The 22,298-nt window shown below is 33.6% G+C and overlaps 1 protein-coding gene across 2 annotated transcripts in view; it reads right to left on the bottom strand.

The window, feature by feature from the left end:
- The window catches only part of BMP2K (BMP2 inducible kinase), a 131,388-nt gene that overhangs the window by 59,822 nt on the left and 49,268 nt on the right, over positions 1 to 22,298 (bottom strand). For both annotated transcript variants that reach the window (XM_039468211.2, XM_010334723.3), the window contains exons 4-7: positions 17,391 to 17,533; positions 14,865 to 14,986; positions 12,673 to 12,754; positions 8,582 to 8,714 (exon numbers count right to left, since the gene is read on the bottom strand). In XM_039468211.2, coding sequence (XP_039324145.1) covers positions 8,582 to 8,714; positions 12,673 to 12,754; positions 14,865 to 14,986; positions 17,391 to 17,533 — 480 coding nt within the window. The remainder of the gene's footprint in view (positions 1 to 8,581; positions 8,715 to 12,672; positions 12,755 to 14,864; positions 14,987 to 17,390; positions 17,534 to 22,298) is intronic.

The following is a 22,298-nucleotide window of genomic DNA, read 5'->3' as shown; positions in this document are numbered from 1 at the left end:
TATCCATATCATGCTCAGAAATACAGGCAGAGTTTTATGATTTCTGTGAACAGATTTCAAAACAGCCTTACAGATTGCTTGGAATGCTTGATCTTTTTGCTACCAAAATGACCACTACTATTTGGTAGTACTCTATTTCTTGAATAATTTTTTAACTCTAAATTTCACAAAGTTGACATTTATAATACTCAATTCCATAAGAAAAAGATTCATATTCTTTTAAGACTAAGTCTATCTCTGCCTCATCAATTCACTCTAAGTTTCTATAATGTTTAAATCCTTTTTAAACTACTTAAAATGTAAAATTTACAGTATTCGATGATATTCTGAAGTTTGCTAATAAACTAATGGATAGAGAGGTCTAAGTATGTAAATGGGTTAAATAAAATTGTAAATCAAAATGAATTAAATCTTCCCTTCAAATTTAAGTAATATTTTGAATAAAGAATGTACAACACATTTCCAATGACATGATAAATTTATTTTGGCTAATTTGACCCAGCAATCCCATTACTGGGTATATATCCAAAGGATTATAAATCATTCTACTACAAGGACACGTGCACACGAATGTTCATTGCAGCACTGTTTACAATAGCAAAGACCTGGAACCAACCCAAATGCCCAACGATGATAGACTGGATAGGAAAAATGTGGTACATATACACCATGGAATATTATGCAGCCATCAAAAACGATGAGTTCACGTCCTTTGTAGGGACATGGATGAACCTGGAAACCATCATTCTCAGCAAACTGACACAAGAGCAGAAAATCAAACACCGTATATTCTCACTCATAGGCGGGTGTTGAACAATGAGAACACATGGACACAGGGAGGGGAGCACTACACACTGGGGTCCGTTGGGGGGAAATGGGGGAGGGGCGGGGGGTGGGGAGGTGGGAAGAGATAGCATCGGGAGAAATGACAGATACAGGTGAGGGGACGGAAGGCAGCAAAACACACTGCCATGTGTGTACCTATGCAACAATCTTGCATGTTCATCACATGTACCCCCAAACCTAAAATGCAATAAAAAAAAATAAAAAAATAAAAAATAAAAACACAGTTATGTGAAGAGTTATAATTTATTTGAGAGATTCTGAGCTCAGTGTAAAATATACAAAAACTCTGCATGTAACTTGATTTTATATGTTTATGCTAACATATATCACTTATAAAATTGAATTTTTAAAATTTTTTTTCATTTTTATCACCATTGCTAGATTGAAATAACTAAAAACATTTTAATTCTAATATTTGCTAGTTTTTACATTCAAATTCATTCCAGAAAAGATTTGAGGAATCCACAAAGTTTATTTTATCTTCATACCAACAGACATCAAATGTTTTTAAAGTAGCAACAGTACATAAAATGGGGATACATTTAAACATACTGTTAACAATAAATACTCAGATAATTTTCAAAACCAAATAAATCACAAAAAAACTATCAAATTCACAAATGTATAGTCCTATTTTTCTATTTTAACAAATTTATTTGCCTTTTAAAATCTAATTTCAACAATAGCTAATTACAAATATTTAGTCCTATAAAGAACTTGAAGTGGCACACAAAACTGCAAGATTTTTTTTTAATATATAAGAAATGTAAAACTGATGGAAAAATAATGGCTGGGGGGTTGAGATGAATAGGACAATGAGGTCAGTTACAAACTACATATCATCTCATCCTAAACACAGGCCCAAAGTCTGCTCTCCATTTTCTAGCTGTCAATGTATATATACAGGGCAACATGATCCGTTACATGAACCACAGTGTACCTAACACAAAAAAGAGATGCTAAGGAAAAACACTATTTGTGATACTGAAAGCTAGAGGGCAAATTCTCCCTTGAGTCTTTCTAAAGATAGCTCACACAAAGTGAACAACATCCTTAAGAATAGCAGTGAGTGACACAGGGTCATGTTTTAAACACTTATCAGTGTCTACTAGTGGCCTAAATGCAGTGCAGTAAAAGAAAGAGGTATGGTATAAGAACATACTTCTTTGGTGACCTGGCTTAATCCAAGAAAAACTTTTTAAGTATCCAGAGAGGAATTAAATGATAGTTCAGGCCGTCCTGGTTTTTCTTTGTTTTGTGTGTGTGTGTGTGTGTGTGTGTGTTTTAATAGCAGTTGAGAAGCACTGAGGGAGAAAACAATTTGAGATTTGGTGTCCTAAACTATAATGGGTATAAGTATTTCTGTCTCTCAAGTTAAGCACACCATATTGTCTAATGATTAGGTACTCAGGTTGCAGGTAGAATTGATATTATCTTATGAGCAAACACAAGGACCTCCAATTCCCCTGGGTCATGTTTTCATGTGGGAATATATCTGCTGGAGCCGGTTTAGTCTAATTATATTGATCCCATTTATGTGACATAAAATCAACTCAAAAGTCAGAACTACTATTTATTTTAACAAATAACAAAATATTAGAGTACATTAATATGATAAATATAAGCAATATTTCATGAAATGTGATTCATTTTACATGTGTGTATATGTCTGTGTGTGGTGTGCATACCAGATCATAACTAAAATGTATTTTTTATTAACATATTGAATCACAGTCACAAAAGTTTGAAGCCACTGTGCTAGTGTAGTACCATGATCTCTATTACTGTAACTCATTCTACCCCATGGGAAAGACAGTGATTTATCAAATTGTTAGACTAGAAAAAAGAATGAAACACCTCCATCCATCAATCTCTGATGCTCTTTGTTTCAGAACAAGTTATTTTAAGAACATACATGTTCTCTGCTAAACCATATTTTGTAAGTAGCCTGCCTCTGTGGAAGAAGTCTAAGATTTTCCAGCATTGCCTATGACTGGATGTTAGTAAATCTGAGGGTTGGGAACACAGGAACAGGCTCCTTTGGCTTTAGACCTAAATTTCATTCTGCAATCTGCTTTATCAGTACTAAAAGGTTGACAGTTTTATCTGATGAGTTCCTATGCACCATCTCCAACTTGGTTCTAAATTCAGAGTATGAAAAGATGAATGATCATACCTAAAACCCACAGGTAGAACACAGCTACATTTTTATCTCTGAATATTTCTAAATTGAATATTATCAGCAATTAAGAAAAAGGAAAAAAAAAACAATAAGGCATCTTTAAGCACTTAATTTGCATAATATAATTTACTGAACTCTTCAAGAGAATGAATTGCAAAATATACTACTGGATTACTGAATGATGTAATCTAGACTGCAGAGGTATCACATTTAATACTGCTAAACACTGATTCAAGGACAATTTAAGCCAGGCACAGTGGCTCTTGCCTGTAATCTCAGCTACTCAGAAGGCTGAGGTGAGAGGATGGCTTGAGCTTAAGAGTTCAGGGCTGCAGTGAGCTATGATCTCACCATTGCAGCAATCCAGCACAGGAAAGAAAGAAAAAGAAAGAAGGAAGCGGAGGGGAGAGAAAGGGGAGGCAGAAAATGAAGGAGGAAAGAAAGAGAGGGAGGGAGGGAGGGTGGAAGGAAATTGACACCTTCAATTTTTTTTTTTTTTTTTTTGACACAAGAGTCTCACTCTGTCACCAGGCTGGAGTGCAGTGGTTCGATCTTGGCTCACTGTAACCTCCGTCTCTCAGGTTCAAGTGATTCTCCTGCCTCAGCCTCCCAAGTAGCTGGGACTACAGGCACGCACCACCATGCCCAGCTAATTTTTATATTTTTAGTAGATATGCGGTTTCACCATGTTGGCCAGAATGGTCTCAATTTCTCAACCTCGTGAGCTGCCCACCTCAGCCTCCCAAAGTGCTGGGATTACAGGCGTGAGCCACCTTGCCCAGCCAGACACCTTCAATTTTTAAGTAGTTTTTCCAAAGGCATTTTCTCCTGCAAATCATTAAATCTTGAGTTTAGTGTTTTATTCATTCCTACTTCATGACAATAAAATCATTATCATCTATGAACGAAATGTGCCTATGGGGAAAGAAATGGATTAAGGAATATATATGTGTAGTTCATCTAAAAGTAGCATTAAGTGATTAGGTTTAGAAACAAAACAAAAAAGGCAGAGAAGCTAGAATACACCTTTGTTTACTCAACTTAAAATGATCACATGAATCATCACAAAACCATTACCACTGAATCTAATTCTACTATAAATATAAAATCAACTTTTTAAAAGTTAGCCACAAAGTAATGATATTTCTCTACTCACTCAATTGTGTAAATCTTTCTATCGACATAAGTACTACTAACACAACCTAAGAACACAAAATAGAGCTTCAGCACTGAAGGTAGTATATGACTAAATTACAACAATATTTCCTACTGATGTACACACTGATCTGAGGCAACTGAATTAATTACGCCTATATTAATATTGCATAGAAAAGCACAACATGCCTGCACATTCTAACAAAAATAGAAGCTAAAGGAGCTGCTGTTGCAGCACCCAAATTATATTATGGATTAGTCAAGGACCCAAGCCAAAAATTAAAAGTAATTACCTCAAGTTACACAAAGCAAAGGATCCATGCTTGGGTCTAGACAAAGTTAAGCCACCATCTCTAATCTAACAGCTCAACAAATTTAGAAAGAAAATACTTTGAAGTCTCAAAACAATTTTCCTGCTTAAAATTTGTTTTTCCCCCATAAAGACACATTTTTCTCTCCCACCGTCTTCCAGTTATTAATTTCCCTGAAATGAGAAATATCCACTCTAATTTTCCAACCATAAATATTTCATGCATCAACATTCTTTTTAATATGTTAACTTACAGACATTATTATAGAAACTTACATTATATATATATATATATATATATATATATATATATCCTACATACCTTACTGTATGGATGCTGAAATGAAACTAAATTTAATAGCTGATAATACGTTCAATCATAACTGAAACATTAAGTGGCACTAAATAGTGCCAGGATAATATATTTGGAATAGTCCTGGTAAATACCCCTAGAAGTTACTGATCAGAGCCCTCTTTCTACACCTATTCAAGTAGTAACCCAGAGCCAATGATTGAAAACCTCCAAGGAAACCCTATCTAAATCTTTAATTTCAAAGGTACTTTTAAGTAGCTGAGATTTTTTTTTTCCAAAAATAATATAGGAGAAGAGAGTGGGTGAGGTTATAGAGGAAACAAGATTGGGCATCAATTGATAACCACTGAGGCTGAGTGACAGGTACATGAAAATTCATTGCACTGCCCTATCTATATTTGTAGAGATTATTAAATTTCTATAATAAATTTAAATGTATTAAAAACAAGCAAGCAAATTTTTGGTTTCCCACAGTATGGGTACTGAACAAATTTAACCTCAATTGAACCAGCAGAGTGGTTCACACCTGCAGTACCAGTTACTCAAGAGGATCAGCTGAGCCCGAGAGGTCAAGACCAGTCTGGGCAACACAGCTAGATCCTGTTTCTAAGTAAATAAACAAATAGTAAAAAATAAGGCCAGGCATGGTGGCTCATACCTATAATCCCAGCACTTTGGGAGGCCAAGGCAGGTGGAACACTTGAGGTCAGGAGTTCAAGACCAGCCTGGCCAACATGGTGAAACCTTGTCTCTACTAAAAATATAAAAACTGGCTGGGCAATAGGCCTGTAGTCCCAGTTACTCAGGAGGCTGAAGCAGGAGAATGGAGAATCGCTTGAATCTAGAAGGATTCTCACAATAACCTTAAGAGGTGGGTACTTTTAGAAATGGGAAGACTAAAATAAATGGAGGTGCCCAATGTTCCATACCAAACAGGGACAGAGCAGATACAATCCAAGGCTGTTTGGCTCTAGGAGTCTTGCTCTTAATCTCTGCAATGTACTTCCTTAATCACCTTACAACACAGGAGCTAAAAGAAAAGCGAGGCAGCCAGCTTTCAGTACATTCTTCATAACTATGCAGTAATCCTGTTAGTTATGCTTCTCACTCTCCTTCTAAACGGTTCTCTAAGTTCTTTTCAACTCTTGGATCTGGAAATGGAAAGTGCTTCTCTCCTCATCCCCCATGCCAGCCCCATTACTTGCCCAGTAGGAGAGTTAACAGAAACTAAGAAAAGTTCTAAGTAATTGACTCCACTATGTTTAAGAAGAAAAGTCTCCAGGAAAGAAAGAAGAAATTAATAGTTAAATTAAGTTTTATTAAGAGTAAGTAATAATAATTAACCTTGAACTAAATTAGTAATAAGAAAAAGTCTATTCAAATTCTTAGGTAACCACAAACCATACAGTTTTAACAAAGATTTGTCATGGCTATTTCATTTTCAAAATTTCTGTGTGTTATAAAATGGATGCAAATGGCACTAATACTAAAAAGATGTATATCTTCTTATACTTTATCTTACGTTAATAATATATGGAAACAACTACATTGCATGAATACACAATTGGCAACTAAAAGTTTCACATTCAAAAACTATGAGCAAAGCCAGGAATTCCTGGTTTTGTGAATGTAGGATTTATTTAATAGAATTATAAATCACTAATTACATATTATAAACACAGACAGAGACACTGAAATAAAATGGCAAAAAGACACAAAAGGCCACAGTTGAAAAATATAAAGAATAAAATCTCATGCTGGATGTCATGGCTCATGCCTGTAACTCGACACTTTAGGAGACTGGTGGCAGGATTGCTTAAGGCCAGGAGTTTGAGAGCAGCCTGGGCAATATAGCAAGACCCAATCTCTACAAAAATTTAAAAATTAGCCCAGCATAGTAGCACATGCCTCTAGTCCCAGCTACTCAGGAGCTGAGGCCAGAGGATGTCTTGAGACCAGGAGTTTGAAGTTACAATAAGCTATGATCATACCACTGTACTCTAGCAGGACCTGGGTCACAGAGTGAGACCTTGTCTCTTAAAGAAGACAATAACAATAATAATAATAAAATTGCAAAGGATCTAAATGTTTTCTAAAACATATCACATTATAGATATGTTATAGTTTTAAATCTCTATTAAGCTTTTATTATTTAATACAATACCTTTAAAGTCCATAAAACCCTCTGACAGGAGGTAAAATACTAGGATTATTATAATTTCAGATTAACTTGAATGCATTTGTGTTTTTTCAACCTTTTGTTATTTCTGCCTAGCTCTCAGAAATAAGTTCAAAGACATTAATACATGATCAAATTTATACTAGCAATGATAAAAACTAAAATTAGCACATTTACTGACAAATAAAGCATAGAATATACTGTGATGCATCAATTAACTACAGCCTAATTAGATCTAAAATTATCAATGTATTTATTTTTTCCATCTTACCATCACAAACACACATAATCCCACCCCACTCCCACATACATACATACATACACACACACACACACACACACACACACACACACACACAGAAAAAAAGAAAAACCTAATTACAAGCAAATAAGATGCTACTACTGTAAGCAAATTAAATCCCAAGTGAGACTAGATTTCTTCTATGCTTTTTTTTTCTTTTGGCGATTTTTGACCTTTTTTGGAATTTTTACCCTTTTATGATTTACATAAGCCTCATAAATTGTAAAAGCTAGACATCTGTCAAATGATTAACAAATATTTCTAATTTATCATTTGACTTTATGAGTTTGGGTTCATGAGTCTAGGGGAACTTTTAACGATTTAAAGTTACATGACAATAGATTTATCTTTTTTTAACACAGTTCCTGGGATTAAATGTCTAGCTTATAAATTCCACATTCAACTCTTATAAATAATTACATACCTATTTTCTTCAAGTACATCTATGTTTTAGTTTTATATTTAAATCTTTGATTTATCTGCAATTTTAGCATAAAGGATGAAATAGAGATCCAGCCTTATTTTTTACCCACAAACGGTTGAGAAAGTTGAACTGCCATCTTCATCATACAAACCTCAAATATATTTAGGTTGACCCTCTTTTCTATGCCAGTGAGCTGGGGGCTACAACAAGGGGTACTTAAATGCAGAAAACAAGGCAGAAATGCTAGACATACTTAAACCACGTTAAGAGAAGCTGTTTAAATACTGTAGCTCCCTAATATATTTTAATATCTAATAGTCCTCCCCCTCCTCAAATTTATTTAACAAATTTTACCACGTACATATGTAAAATGTTAAATTACAGTACCTATCAAAATGGAAGAAAAAAGCTTAAAGGAAGTTGGAAGAAAAACTATGTTTTTTTAAAATATATATTTTATTGCGTTTTAGGTTTTGGGGTACAGGTGAAGAATATGCAAGGTTGTTGCATAGGTACATACATCCCAGTGTGGTTAGCTGCATTCCTCTCCATCACCTATCTGGCATTTCTCCCCATGTTATCCCTCCCCAAACCAAAGTATTATTTTGCAAGAAGACTATCCCCTCTGACATTACGCCTTGGTGTATGCTACTAAATCTTACCTAGGGTCTTAAAAACATCCATATTAATCAGTAATTAGGTTGCTTTTATTCTTATATAAGTCCTTAAACACATTTGTAATGTTTTTCTTTACTAGTTTCACAGAATTATAATATATGAAATTAAGACCAGATTTAAGTAAAGGGATGTAAACAGTAGGCCCTAAGTACAGTATCTTACAATATTTTCACATATTTTTCCAAGTACTTACTTATTAAGCAATGTATATTATGGGAGTAACGAGAATTGTCTGGGATGGTAAAGCTGCCATCACAGATAGCAACCTGACTCTCACCAAAAGGAAGAGTAAAGAAACAAAGTTTATAGAGTAGACATCCCAGTGCCTGTAAAACAAAGAAGCATGAATATCATTAGGGCTCAAGTAAGCAAGACACAAAAATAGCCAAAAACCAAAAACTAAATATTATTTTTAAAAGCCATAATGTTTCTATACTGTACCAATCTTTTCACAAATTACTTCTTACATAAATTAATATATTTAATTTTTGAAAAGACATTTATCTATGTAATTTCCTTGATTTTTGATCACATCTATGGCTAGTTGGCTGAATTAATGGTATCATAAAAATTAGACGGAGCTGGTTCCTTTCGGAAAAAAATTATACTTTTATTTCTTCCACAAGGAAAATATATACTTAGTATACAACTAGCATATAACCAACAAAGTTAAGTACAAGGCTCATTCTTTAACAGCATTTTTCAAAATTTACTATAAAACATATTTAAAAGTTCTGGGATTCCAAATATGAGTTAGCCAGCACACTTAAACTTATCAGACAATAATCCATAAATTCATACTATTTACTCAGCACACCTCATTACTTTACACTATAAAATTAAGATCTCTGTTTCTAGATATAATCCTCTAACTTCCATTGCACATTATACTAATTATATTTGTATTTGTCACCTGATATTCTATATTAAAATCCAAAAGGGAAGGCCTCTGTCTGGGTAATTTGCATTGATTCATAACTATTATAACACCAATAAATCTACTTGCTGACAGTTAAGGCAAAACACTCTAAAATATCAATGTCATCTATAAAAGTACCACAGGAAATTTCTAGCTAAAGTGCTAACAGCTCAAACTTGAGAAGGTTTTTTTTTTTTTTTTTTGAAGTGATTTTTGGCTTAAGGAATCATTACATTTTCCCAAGAAGTGTCAACCACAGACCTTAAGAGTGTAAGAGGCATTTCCAGTTCTAACCAAATTGTTTAAAATTCTCCGAGTTAGTATACGCTTGTATCAGCAATACTGAAATTTGGCCTTATTATCTAAAAATTAACAAATCAGCTTTCCTTCTTTAAATTTTCTCCACATATCAACTCAGCAAACTCAGCTAACAAGTGCACTAATTTTTATATTATTTAGATTATAATAGATCTAGACACCCTTGGTGAGTTCAGCGACAGTAATTTACAGAACATTTTCAATATTGTAGCAACGTTCCAAGGAAAACAATTTAAAAACTCTAAAAATTTCAGTGTTAGTTCAAAAAAAATACTGAGTTATTACATGACAAATTTATAAATATTTGAAGTAGGAATAACCAATTCAGTATGGTTAAAAATATTTATGATGCTTTTTTCTTTAAGGAAGATATTTTCAGCTTATATAAAGCAAATTGAACATAAGGCTCCCTTAACAGCCCTTAAAAAAATGCTATTAATGGTATAATGTCCACATTAAATTACATCTTTCTTTGCACTGTCCAGGTAATAGTCTAGGCAAAAGAGAACTCCATTTTAGCCAGTTTTATTTTGTCATTCAAACTTTAGGAATTTGTCTTGTGTTAGACTAAATAATGTAGGGTTCCTAGATAACAATTTTAACAATGCAAGTATACTTTAAACATATATGAATCTAAATACTCTGCTTCTTAAAGTGTGAACACAATGAGGTGTACTAGTTTTTTCAAACCAAAGGTATTTCCCTTTTTATCCAGCTCCGTGAGAATTGTACAAGAAACGGGGGAACCAGTGAGTACATTTTGAAGGCTAGGATCACCATCTTCAATTTTCTTCAATTCTTTATATTGCCTATTGATGAATTTTCTAATACTTAATGAAATCAGCATCCTAAATCTCAGGATAAAAATAATAACCTAAAAGAGAAACTTCCAAGCAAAAAAGTATCTTTTAAAATAATTATTTTCCAAAATATGAAGTGCTAAATACTTCAATATCATACCTCAATATTGTAACTCTCCAAATCAATAGTATGTTGAGGCAGGATGAAAGATATAGTTCTTGGCCAATTTGAATTGAATATTTTTTTCTGGATATAACTGAATTCACACCTAAAGTGTGTAGCAAACTTGTGTTTCACCCAAGCTAAGTAAGACAGCATAAAAATGGCAACATGGAAATTAAAATTCTCCCTCTTTCAAGCATATAAATATACTATTCTCTAATTATGTTTCTTTTCTTTTCTTTTTGAGTATCTATTTGTAAGCCCGCAGCTTACAGTTTTTCCATCACAAACTCTCATAACTAATATGTAAACAGTACAAATTTTAAAAGTATCACTGACAATTTAGTATGCTATTTCACTGGCATACTAAGTCTCAGGAATAAATACCCCAAAAAAGGATCTCCTTCTTTGTGTTAATATATTGGATAACAGTCTTGTGCTTAGAGAATTTTTTTTTTTCAATAAACCTTCAGTGGTTTCAAAATGATAGTAAAAGTATGATGCCTATTGCTTATCTGCTACTGAAATACTCTTTTCAGGTAATGTGTAACTGAACAGCAGTCACAAAATTAGGCCAGAAAAGACATCCATAATCACCTCTTCTAATATCTTCATTTTATAAATTAAGATCCAGTTTAATTTGCTCTCTATATTATAATAACCCTCACCTTTATAAGCCATTGAATGAGTCAAATGTTAATGCTGCAGAAAGCAAATTAGAGTTATATAAGCTGGAGATCCATAAGTAGTACCAAATTAACTAATATACTTATTTTTAATTGATTAAATAATATATATAATTTTAAAAAATTCATCTACCATAAGAATTATTGTTTGGTGAATGTATATATGTTATATATACAAAAAGATATTAAAGATGTTTTTTATTACCTTACAAAAGAATATTTGTTTCTCAAGACTTTGGTACCCCAACCTAAAAGGGAGGAGGCCAGGAAAGGAATTCCAAGGAGATTCATTTGGTTTCACACATTATGCTTGACAGTTTTCTGAACATTGTGTTTTCAAAACAAAATAAATCTGACCTTTTCTGTAAATTCTAAAATTATTTCTAAAGAATTTTATTCCTCCATTCCTAATACAGTCACTTGTGACAGATACGGCTAAATAATTGTTGAATTTACATGAATTAACACTTAAAATAGTATCTTCCTAGTTTATTAAATACAATCACAAACATGTTTTACTTATAAGATAAATTCTAAAGAGATGTCAGCATTCTCACCAAGTTCAAATATAAAGAAACATGGTCGGTCAGGCGCAGTGGCTCACACCTATAATCCCAGCACTTTAGGAGGCCGAAGCAGGTGGATTACAAGGTCAGGAGATTGAGACCATCTCGGCCAAAACGGTGAAACCCCGTCTCTACTAAATACAAAAAATTAGCTGGGCGTGGTAGTGCCTGCCTGTAGTCCCAGCTATGAGGGAGGCTGAGGCAGGGGAATCATTTGAACCTGGGAGGTGGAAAATGCAGTGAGCCAACATCCTACCACTGCACTCTAGCCTGGATGACAGAGCGAGACTATGTCTCAAAAAAAAAAAAAAAAGAAAGAAAGAAAGAAAGAAAGAAACAAGGTCTATCTCAGTAATTCTATCCAAATATATATAGAGGCCAAATGATAAAGACCCTCAATATACAGAAGTTAGACAATGGTATGTTTATACTATAATTAGAAAACCGTTTACTTATATCAATTTCCAATGAAAGATAAAGTATGCCAGAAAATGACTGTGTAATTACATAAGCTATGTCCAGCTTTTCTGCATTTTGATCAACCAAAATTCCACTCAAAAAAAAATGTTAACACTCATATACAATCTAAATCCTAAAAAATGCTGTGGTAAAAAGTTATACGTTTTTTATTTGCTTTTTGATATATAAGTTTTCATCTCAAGACTGAGAAGATAATATATTCTAATATTTTTCTTCTGAATAAGAAGCTCTACTGTACATCACTCTTTTCTACTTATTAAGAAATGCCTTTTGGGTGACAGGGAAAAAATAATCAACTGAACTCAGATTTTTTAATTTGGTTAGAGCAAGTTCCAGCCTTTCTTGGCCTTACCCAGATATCAGCCTTGGTGGTGATGGGTTTCCCTCCATAAAGGTTGATCATTTCAGGGGCTCTGTATGACAGAGTTGTATACCTGGCAGTAAATGAGTGAAATGGAGCAGAGATATATATATTTAAAAAAGACAGATAATACATTGTTTCTACATAAAACACTACAAAAAAGTTTTTTAGGCTCAATAACATTATATAGAATAATATTATTTTTAAAAACTCATTAAAAACCCATCAAGGATTAAACAATACAAAGCATCTATATACATTTTTATTCAACAAATACAACAGAATTATTAATAATCTAAAAGCTTAATTTTCTTTATTATAAAAATCTTAATGACAATATATTGGGAACTGTTTTCCTTGAATTTCTTATGTGAAATAACACAATTTGACTATTATGATCTCCTTATCAAAACATTTTAGTCTATTAAATTAAAAGTAAAACTTTCACTCTCTCAATAAGTTAATTTATATATTTACTAAGAAATTTGTTTTTATGGACTCTAACATACTTCCTTAACACAGCAGTATATCTCTCTTGAGTTTGTTTTTATAACTGTTTTAAAAGTAATCTAGTTGCTACAATCTAACTGTACTCATTAAGTATATTTCTAATACTGATTGCCGTAATAATAAGCTATTTTGAATCAAAAGATATTGTGAATAAATATTTACTAAGATAAATACCCCATATTTGTTCTGAACAGAACATTTTAAAGAAGTAGTGTTCAAATTTCATGTCAGAAATGATCAGAATATGAATGGACATCCTGTATCATGGCGTAATTTAAGATTTGGTTTGAATATTCACACATTTTATTTTTTAAGAAGTATCTTAAAACTCAACATTCTACCACCTTACTTTTTCCAAATCACTCTGACTGGTGAGAAAGTCTGAATGATACTACTGTGGAGGAATGACCTGAAAAAACAGAAATATAAACTTCACAAGGACAGGATTTCTGTTCACTATATCCCAGCATGAAGAAAGTACTGGCCCTTGATAAATACTTGTCAACTGAATGAATGGTTAGTCTTCTAACTGAGCCACAGAGGACAAGAACCCCTCATGAACTTTTGTTCATTGCTAATAAAACATTCAATTGAACCTTACACTTAAGGAATAAAATGTCTAGCAGGTCAGGGATGCTTGGACAGAATCCTATACAGCAGCCACTAAACATCACAATCAAATAATTTTTTTTTAATTACACAAATGTATTCCCCAAGAAGCCAATGCAATACTTTATTATTCTTGTGTTCTTTCGGACTTCACATATTTACTAACATGTCTGTGTTTTTTTATTGAATCTAAGATAATCATCATAGGCTAAGTTTCCTGAGTAAAAGTATGTAGCGTAGAAATCCACAGTATTATACAAATGGTCCAGAGTAAAATCAGTTCTATTTGAACTATTTCAAAATATTGCAGTTCAAATAATGGTGCTGACATAGTATTAAGCAATAGAGAATTTGTGAGGAAGTGATGAAAGGCAACTTAGAAAAGGTAACTACTAAGAAAGTCCTATTCTGAGAGATCTTTCTGCATTCTGTATTGTTTTATTAAGATAATCTAAAATTTACAAATAGTTCAACTTTTCTAAAGTAGAAAACAAAAAAGTCAGGGAAAAATTCCCACAAGTACTCTAGCAACCACTGAAAGCACAGGATTAAGAGAACACATAGTAGACATGACATATTTCCATTCCAGAGCTTTCCAGCATATTATTACAAAGTAACAGCAACAATTCAGTCTTAATACTTTCATTTTCCAGTTTTCAATGCATACAAAAGTTAATCCTTTTAATATTAAATAAGAAAAGCTTAAATGTTTTCAAATAATTTAACTTTTTCTTAACAAGGAAAAATCCTCAGTATCGTAAAAACAAAGATGTTTAACTGAACTCAATCATTTAAACCTCCCTTTAATGATTTCATTAATTACTACAGCTTATTTAAGAAATTTCTTTATAAATCTGTTTACAATGTCAACTAAAAAGTCTGCATCTATGGCTAAATATATTTCCTACTGAGCTATATCAGACATGAATTAGTCGACATCCATGGCATAGGAATACTGCAAAGAAATCTATACATGAAATAGCTAAAATCTGTATTAGCGGTGCTGGTCAGACTCAAATTCTAAAATTACCATGACACAAAGTACAATAAAGACAAATACTTACTTTTTAATTTCATCTTCTACTATATTTACTCCATCTTTTTGAGGATTAAGAAATTTATTAGTGGCACTGCCAAAGTCACAAAGAACATAGTTCCCACCATCATTCAACAAAATATTTTCTACCTTAAGGAAAGAAAATCAATAATTAGTAGTATTTTCAAAGTAAAAATTATCTTTTTACAATCATTGTAAAAAATGATTATTTTTACATACAAAGTTTATTTTTACATAATAAACATTGAAGGGTCTTTGCCATATATAAAAATATGCACATATGTGCCAAATATACACACATGTGCACACATGCACACACACACATGTATGTATGTATCATATGACATAAGATACCCAAATTATGAGGAAGGACAAATGAACTGGAGCAAAAATATACTATGTCTACTGCCTCTCTTACTAAGAACAGAGAAATGCTTCTTCCACCCCAGGTTGATTTGTACAGGGGCAAAGAAACCCTAAATCCTCTCTAAAACTGCTTTTATAAAAGAGAGTAACTATTACTTGGCAGAATCCAGCTTCTCTCTTTTACTATACCACCATTTTTCTCCTTTTATGACACTTTAGCTTCTCTATAGATAATAATGAAAACCACTGGAATTCCATTTTTGACCTCTAGTATCATTTTTTATTTAAAATAATATACTGAAAAATACAAATTTGACTTAATTTGGAGATCAGAGTTATAGTAACTAAAATAAATTATTATAGTCAGTTTCTTGAATAGTAAAATGTGGGTTCAGAGCCAAATCTGCTACTAACTAGCATATGGGCCCTTAGACAAACTGCTTAATCACTCTTGTGGTTTAGGTTCCTTATGTAAAATAGGGACAACTAGAATATTAATCTGCCATATAGAACTGTTGTGAACATTAAATGAGTTAAAATATGTAAAGTGCTTAGAACAGTCTGGAATATGGTAAGCACCTAATAAATTACGTGTTTTTTCACACTGTCTTTTATTTTTATGATAGTCTTAGATAAGTAATTCATTTATTTGCATTTTATCAAAACACTCAGTTTCATTATAACTTTTCATCTATATTTCATTTTAGTATACTTTTTTAAAGATTTGTACAAAATAAAGATTCAGAAAGAAATCTACTTAAAACATATATTGTTGCATATATTTACACATATAAAAATAACTCACCATATAAAATACGGGCAAAACAAAATTATGCAATTAAATGTCTTTTCTGAATTCTTTCTGAAAATATCAACTTTGCATGCAAAAAATTAATGAACTATAACAACACAAAAAAAATCATACCAAATTGTTGCGGGAAATGGAAAAGCTGCATATTCAAAAGAACAGGAACTACACTGGTTATCCAAATTAAGGGCAGAGACCTGCAGTTATGCACTTCAATCCTGCCTTATCTCCTATCATCCTAGGTTTTCTAGATGACACTTTCATGATTAACAACCTATAATCTTAGTGACATTTTCTATTCTCTTTTATCTTACAAGCATTTCATAATCAACTTTCATAAAATTCTGTATCATCAGTCAGAACTGGGATTCATTCATTCAATATTTATTAAGACTCTTCTATGTATCAAGCACTATTCTAATTGCTTAAATATATCACTAAAAATGAAAAGAAAGAAAAAAACAGGTCCTGGCCCTCATGAAGCTTACATTCTAGAGGGAGAGGACAGAAAATAAATAATAGGCATAGTACATAACCAAATTATACAATATCACAGGAAGCAATAAGGGCTAATAAAAGGTAGAGCAGGTTAGGCTGTAGTGATAAATATGGTGGCTCACGATGGGACTCACTGAGGTGAACCTGAGCAGACCTGAAGGAGTGGAAAGGGTAGCCAGGGTTAGCATTTCAGGGGGAGTGATTTTTGTAATCTCAGTGTTCTTGTGGGCATGAAAGAAGACTTTTGTGGTTCTAAATTACATCTCTAGCAATATAATGCCAGACTATTCAATATTTTGGGGGGACTTTTTTCAATGTAACAAGTGAGTAACAACATAAGAGGTCAAGAGTCCACAAGAAGATAAAGTGACCTTCAAGATAACTGTCACCAAATTATAGAAAATAATAGAAAACTGTACTAACTTATAAAGAAAAAGAAAAAGAGACCCACTTATGGTCTCCTCCAGCATCTTTTAAGAACACCTTGATGCTTAATATGGATTACAGGAAATAGGAGGAATGCTGGCTGAACTGAGAGAATAGCGTGGAGAGACATTTAACATATGTCTGTGAAAAATCACATTTCTGCTCAAATGAAATGTTTTAAAGAAGACTACTATATAAAACAGAGATACAGGGTAGAAAGTACAAAATCTGCCTCCACAGCCATGCTAGAAATCCTCAAAGTCAAGTAAAGCACAATTTCAAATCTACAATCACTCTACAAGGCCTCAGGAAATGTAGAATGGGAGAGAGACACTAATCTCAAAGCTAGTTTTTATACTGATTTAGACAAAAATAGTCTAAGAATATTTAAACTGCAACTTATTACTTAATCCATAGGTATTCTAAAGTTCTTACCTTCAGGTCCCGGTGGATTATTGGAGTCTTACACTGATGCAACCTTGCAACAGCTTCACAGGTATCACAGAATATCTGTAACACTTCTGGTTCTGTAAAACCTGTCTGTAGCTTCTTATTCATTTGATTCACTACCTGCCCAGCTAACCAAAAAAGTAATTTTGAGAGGACATATTTTTAATTAATAAAGTCTATCACAAGTAAATTAAGAAATGTCTTTCTGGTCTCAGGTAATGGGAAATTGGCTTTTTCATAATTCTCATGTAAGAATGCTTATTGTATCATACTGTACTGATGCAATGAAACACATTTTTTCACATTTTACATCTCAGAGATCATCTTAAAATAGATAAATGTCTTATTAATGCTATTGTCCACTTTTTTTTAACATCTCTGAAATCAAAATATATCTTATAATTAATGGCATACTGGTTTGAAGAAATAGTTATTCAACACCATGCTATTTATGGGGTAAACAGTGGTGAACAAAAAATAAGGTTTCTGTTTATCACAGACTTTACAGTCTAAAGGTAGAAGCGATCACACAAATAGATACACAGTAATAATTACATATCATAACAATAATATGAAATAATTTACATAAGAACCTAATTTTAAATTGTGAAGAAAGATGAGGAGGAGAGGATACCACATCAGGTCTGATTTGAGACCAAAGGATAATGAGGAATCAACCAGGCAGAGACTCGCGAGAACAATATACTAGCAATAGTGAGTACTATATAAAAATGCCATAAGTTTTGGAAAGAGCTTGATGATTTTGAATAACTCAAAGAAAGCCAATATGACTTTCTTTACAACTTAAAGAAAGCTGATACGGTCTAGGAAGCTGAGGAGACGGTAAGGTGACATGAAATTGGCAAGGCAGACAGGGATCAGCCATATTTTAGATTCTATCACGAGAGCCAAAGAAACTTCCTCATCTGACTTTTAAAAAAAATCTCATCGAGGGTTAAGGGAATCAAAATGAGTTAGGAAGCAAAGTCTATCCAGACAAAAGATAATGGACCAAAAATAATCAACTAAAATCAAATTGCCACACATATACCATTAAGCTCTGAAAACGTTATATATTACAATATAGAAATTGATAGTCTAATAATAATTATTAACAAAAGGTTAATCATCATTATATTTTAAGAATGCAAGTAAGTATATGATTCATACAGAAAGCAGTCTAATAAAAATTGAGTATGGGAATTTAAAAAAACATAAAACATTCATTAACTTGCAACTTTAACAAGTTTAGATAAACATTTGCTATGTTACAATCTATGAGAAGGTACATATACACTCGTTCCTCATTACTGTCTAAGCAGTCTTGTCTTTTCTGAGAATATTTTTCTCATAGGATTATAAAGCAAAAAGAACATGAATTTTACCTATGAATGCCCAACTTTCAAAAGACTCAAGTGTAATTTGTTCAGATTATCTCAGAAGACTGGTGCACATGACCATGCAGCAACTTCTTCCACTCCCTCGTCTGGCATACTCCCTGTCTATTCTAAACTAAACAGGCTAGTTTTAACCAAAAATTAAATAGTATTAAAAAATGCTTTCTCAGTGTTCATTCACATTCATGAAATATCACATTATACATAAGGAAATCAAAACCTTGACATCACTACACCTCTTCCAAACTTTAAACAAACGTTAATTCTCTTTCTTCAATCTAGAGATCTTTGAAGTAAGAATCCTGAATCACAAAAAAACAAGTCCCTAGAGAAAACTAAAAACTGTATTTGGTTAAATTTCAAATGAAAGGAAATTTCATTACTCAATATCAGTTTTCTGAAAATTAAATAAAGCTTAAAAGAAGGTAAAAAATCAGATTTGGAAATCAAACATTATATACTAAGGGTCTTTTAAAATGAGGTGTCTAGCCGGGCACGGTGGCTCACGCCTGTAATCCCAGCACTTTGGGAGGCCGAGGCAGGTGGATCACGAGGTCAAGAGATCGAGACCATCCTGGTCAACATGGTGAAACCCCGTCTCTACTAAAAATACAAAAAATTAGCTGGGCATGGTGGCACATGCCTGTAATCCCAGCTACTCAGGAGGCTGAGGCAGGAGAATTGCCTGAACCCAGGAGGCAGAGGTTGTGGTGAGAGATTGCGCCATTGCACTCCAGCCTGGGTAACAAGAGCGAAACTCCATCTCAAAAAAAAAAAAAAAAAAAAAAAAACAATAAAATGAGGTGTCTATAACTCTCAACGCTTTCCATATTTTCCAAAGAGGTATCATCTCCAAACAAAAGCTTTTTATACTCTGCCAAATTTCAACACTAACATTAAAAAGTCAACATTTTTCTAACCTCTTAAAGGTGTTCAACAACCTCCATATCTGAGTACACATATTACTGATCAGTTTTTAAAAACCATAAATGCAACCCATTATGCCACTTAAATTTTAATAATGTGACTTTTTTTTACAAGTGTGATGGTTAATACTGAGTGTCAACTTGATTGGATTGAAAGATGCAAAGTACTGATTCTGGGTGTCTGTGAGGGTACTGCCAAAGAAGACTAACATTTGAGTCAATGGGCTGGGAAAGGCAGACCCACCCTTAATAAATATGGGTGGGCACAAGCTAATCAACTACCAGCACAGCCAGAATAAAAAGCAGGCAGAAGAACTGAAAAGACTAGACTGGCTTAGCCTCCCAGCCTACATCTTTCTCCTATGCTGGATGCTTCCTGCCCTCTAACATCTCTCCAGTTGCTTCAGCTTTCAGACTCAGACTGGCTTCCTCACTCCTCAGCTTCCATATATGTATATATACACACACACACATACATATATCCCATTAGTTCTGTTCCTCTAGAAAACCCTGGTTAATACAACAAGATTATTCAATTTTATCTGTAGTAGATTGCATTATTGGTCCCAAATCTTCAACCTTCACTTTTTACATGTGCTTTGTTATGTAACTCTGCAGTTTGTCCCAGTAAATGAGGCAGAGAAATTTCTTGCCATTTGATTTGGGCTTAGTCATGTGATTTTCTCTGGCCAGCAGAAAAAGGTAAAAGTGTCAGTGTCCCAGCCCCAAGACTAGACCTTAAGAGACCTTACATGCCTTCTTATGTTTCTACCATCCACATGAGAAAACCATCCCCAGGGCAGCTTGATAGTGCCAGAAAGAGGACAACAAACATGTGAAGCAAAGCTATTCCAACTAATCCCAGCTAACCACTGGTATGTGAGCAAGACCTGCCAAAATCTGCAGTGCCACCCTATCAAGCTAAGTTGAAAGCAGGTGGACCATGGATACACAGGCTATAATAAATGAATGCTGTTTTATGCTATTGAGTTTTGGGGTGTTTTTAATTAAGGAAATATTAACAGATATATAATCCATGGAAACTATGCAGAATACTTCCTAAAAACATACATTAAACATTTATAAATTTTCATAATTTATTCATAAATTATTCATGAAATAATAGAAATGTACTCAAGATACCAATACTGATTTCTGGAAGTCTGAGACCTAAAGGACATAATTTATCTTTAATCTATGCAGCAAAATATTAACAAATAAAGCAGTACCAAACCATGAATTTACAAAGACAAAAGCTGATTACACTTGACAAAGATCATCATAAACACTGGATACCTAAATCCATGGAAGGGAATATGGGCTATGTCACATATTCTTCTGTCTATACCGTTTTATTCCTACATAATAAAAACCAATGTCCCTGAGCTTATCTAATTGATTCATCTGAGAAAAGAGACTGAGCATACTCTATTCAGGAAACTGAGCATACTCCATTCAGGCCTTCTGGATTTCTTCTCTGAAGAAATAACTGCCCACTTAGGGGGTACAACTAATCTGTTATACATGCAATAACCTTAGCAGGCAAAACTTCTGAAGAAAACTTTGAACAAAAAAAGAAAAAGCATGGTCTGGCTGTGTCCACACCCAAATCTCATCTTGAATTCCCACATGTTGTGAGAGGAATCCCTTGGGAGGTAACTGAATCATAGGGGCAAGTCTTTTCCATGCTGTTCTCGTGATGGTTAAGTTTCAAGAAATCTGATGGTTTTAAAAAGAGGAATTCCCCTGTAAAAGCTCTCTCTCTCTGTCTGCTGCCTCCATGTAAGATGTGACTTGCTCCTTCTTGCCTTCTGCCATGATTGTGAGGCTTCCCTAGCCATGTGTAACTGTAAGTCCAATTAAACCTCTTTCTTTTGTAAATTGCCCAGTCTTGGGTATGTCCTTAGCAGCATAAAAACAAACGAATACATCAAGGAAAAGAAAAAAATTAAAAACTAAAATTAGCTGGGTACAGTAATTCTGCCCTTAATCCCAACACTTTGGGAGGCTGAGATGTGAGGATTTCTTGAGACTAGAAGTTCCAGACCACACTGGGCTACAAAACAAGATCCTGTTTCTACAACAAATTAAAAATTAAAAATTAGCCAGGCGTGGCCATGTGCAACTCTAATCCCAGCTACTCCAGAGGCTGAGGCAGAAGGATCACTTGAGTCCAGCAGTTTGAGGCTGGACTCCAGTGTGGAAGATAAGTGAGACCTTGTCTCAAAAAGAAAGAGCAGAGGTGGAAAGAAAGAAAAAATGAACAAATTGAAATTAATATCTACAGACAACAAAAGATTCACAGCTAGAACAAGAACAAGGTGTTATTTTTTTCCCCATAGCATGTAACAAGATGTATTTTAGCAGAGAGCATTGTGAGAACAAGAAAGAGTCAAGCTTGGAGCAGTGGCTCATGCCCATAATCCCAGCACTCTGGGAGGCCAAGGTAGACAGATCACTTGAGGTCAGGAGCTCAAGACCAGCCTGGCCAACATGACGAAATCCAGTCTCTAATAAAAATTTAAAAGATCAGTCAGACATGGTGGTGCACACCTGTAATCCCAGTCACT

The sequence above is a fragment of the Saimiri boliviensis genome, chromosome 3, assembly GCF_048565385.1.
Source record: "Saimiri boliviensis isolate mSaiBol1 chromosome 3, mSaiBol1.pri, whole genome shotgun sequence".
Classification (NCBI taxonomy): domain Eukaryota; kingdom Metazoa; phylum Chordata; class Mammalia; order Primates; family Cebidae; genus Saimiri; species Saimiri boliviensis.
This window is presented reverse-complemented; position numbering and strand designations above follow the sequence as displayed.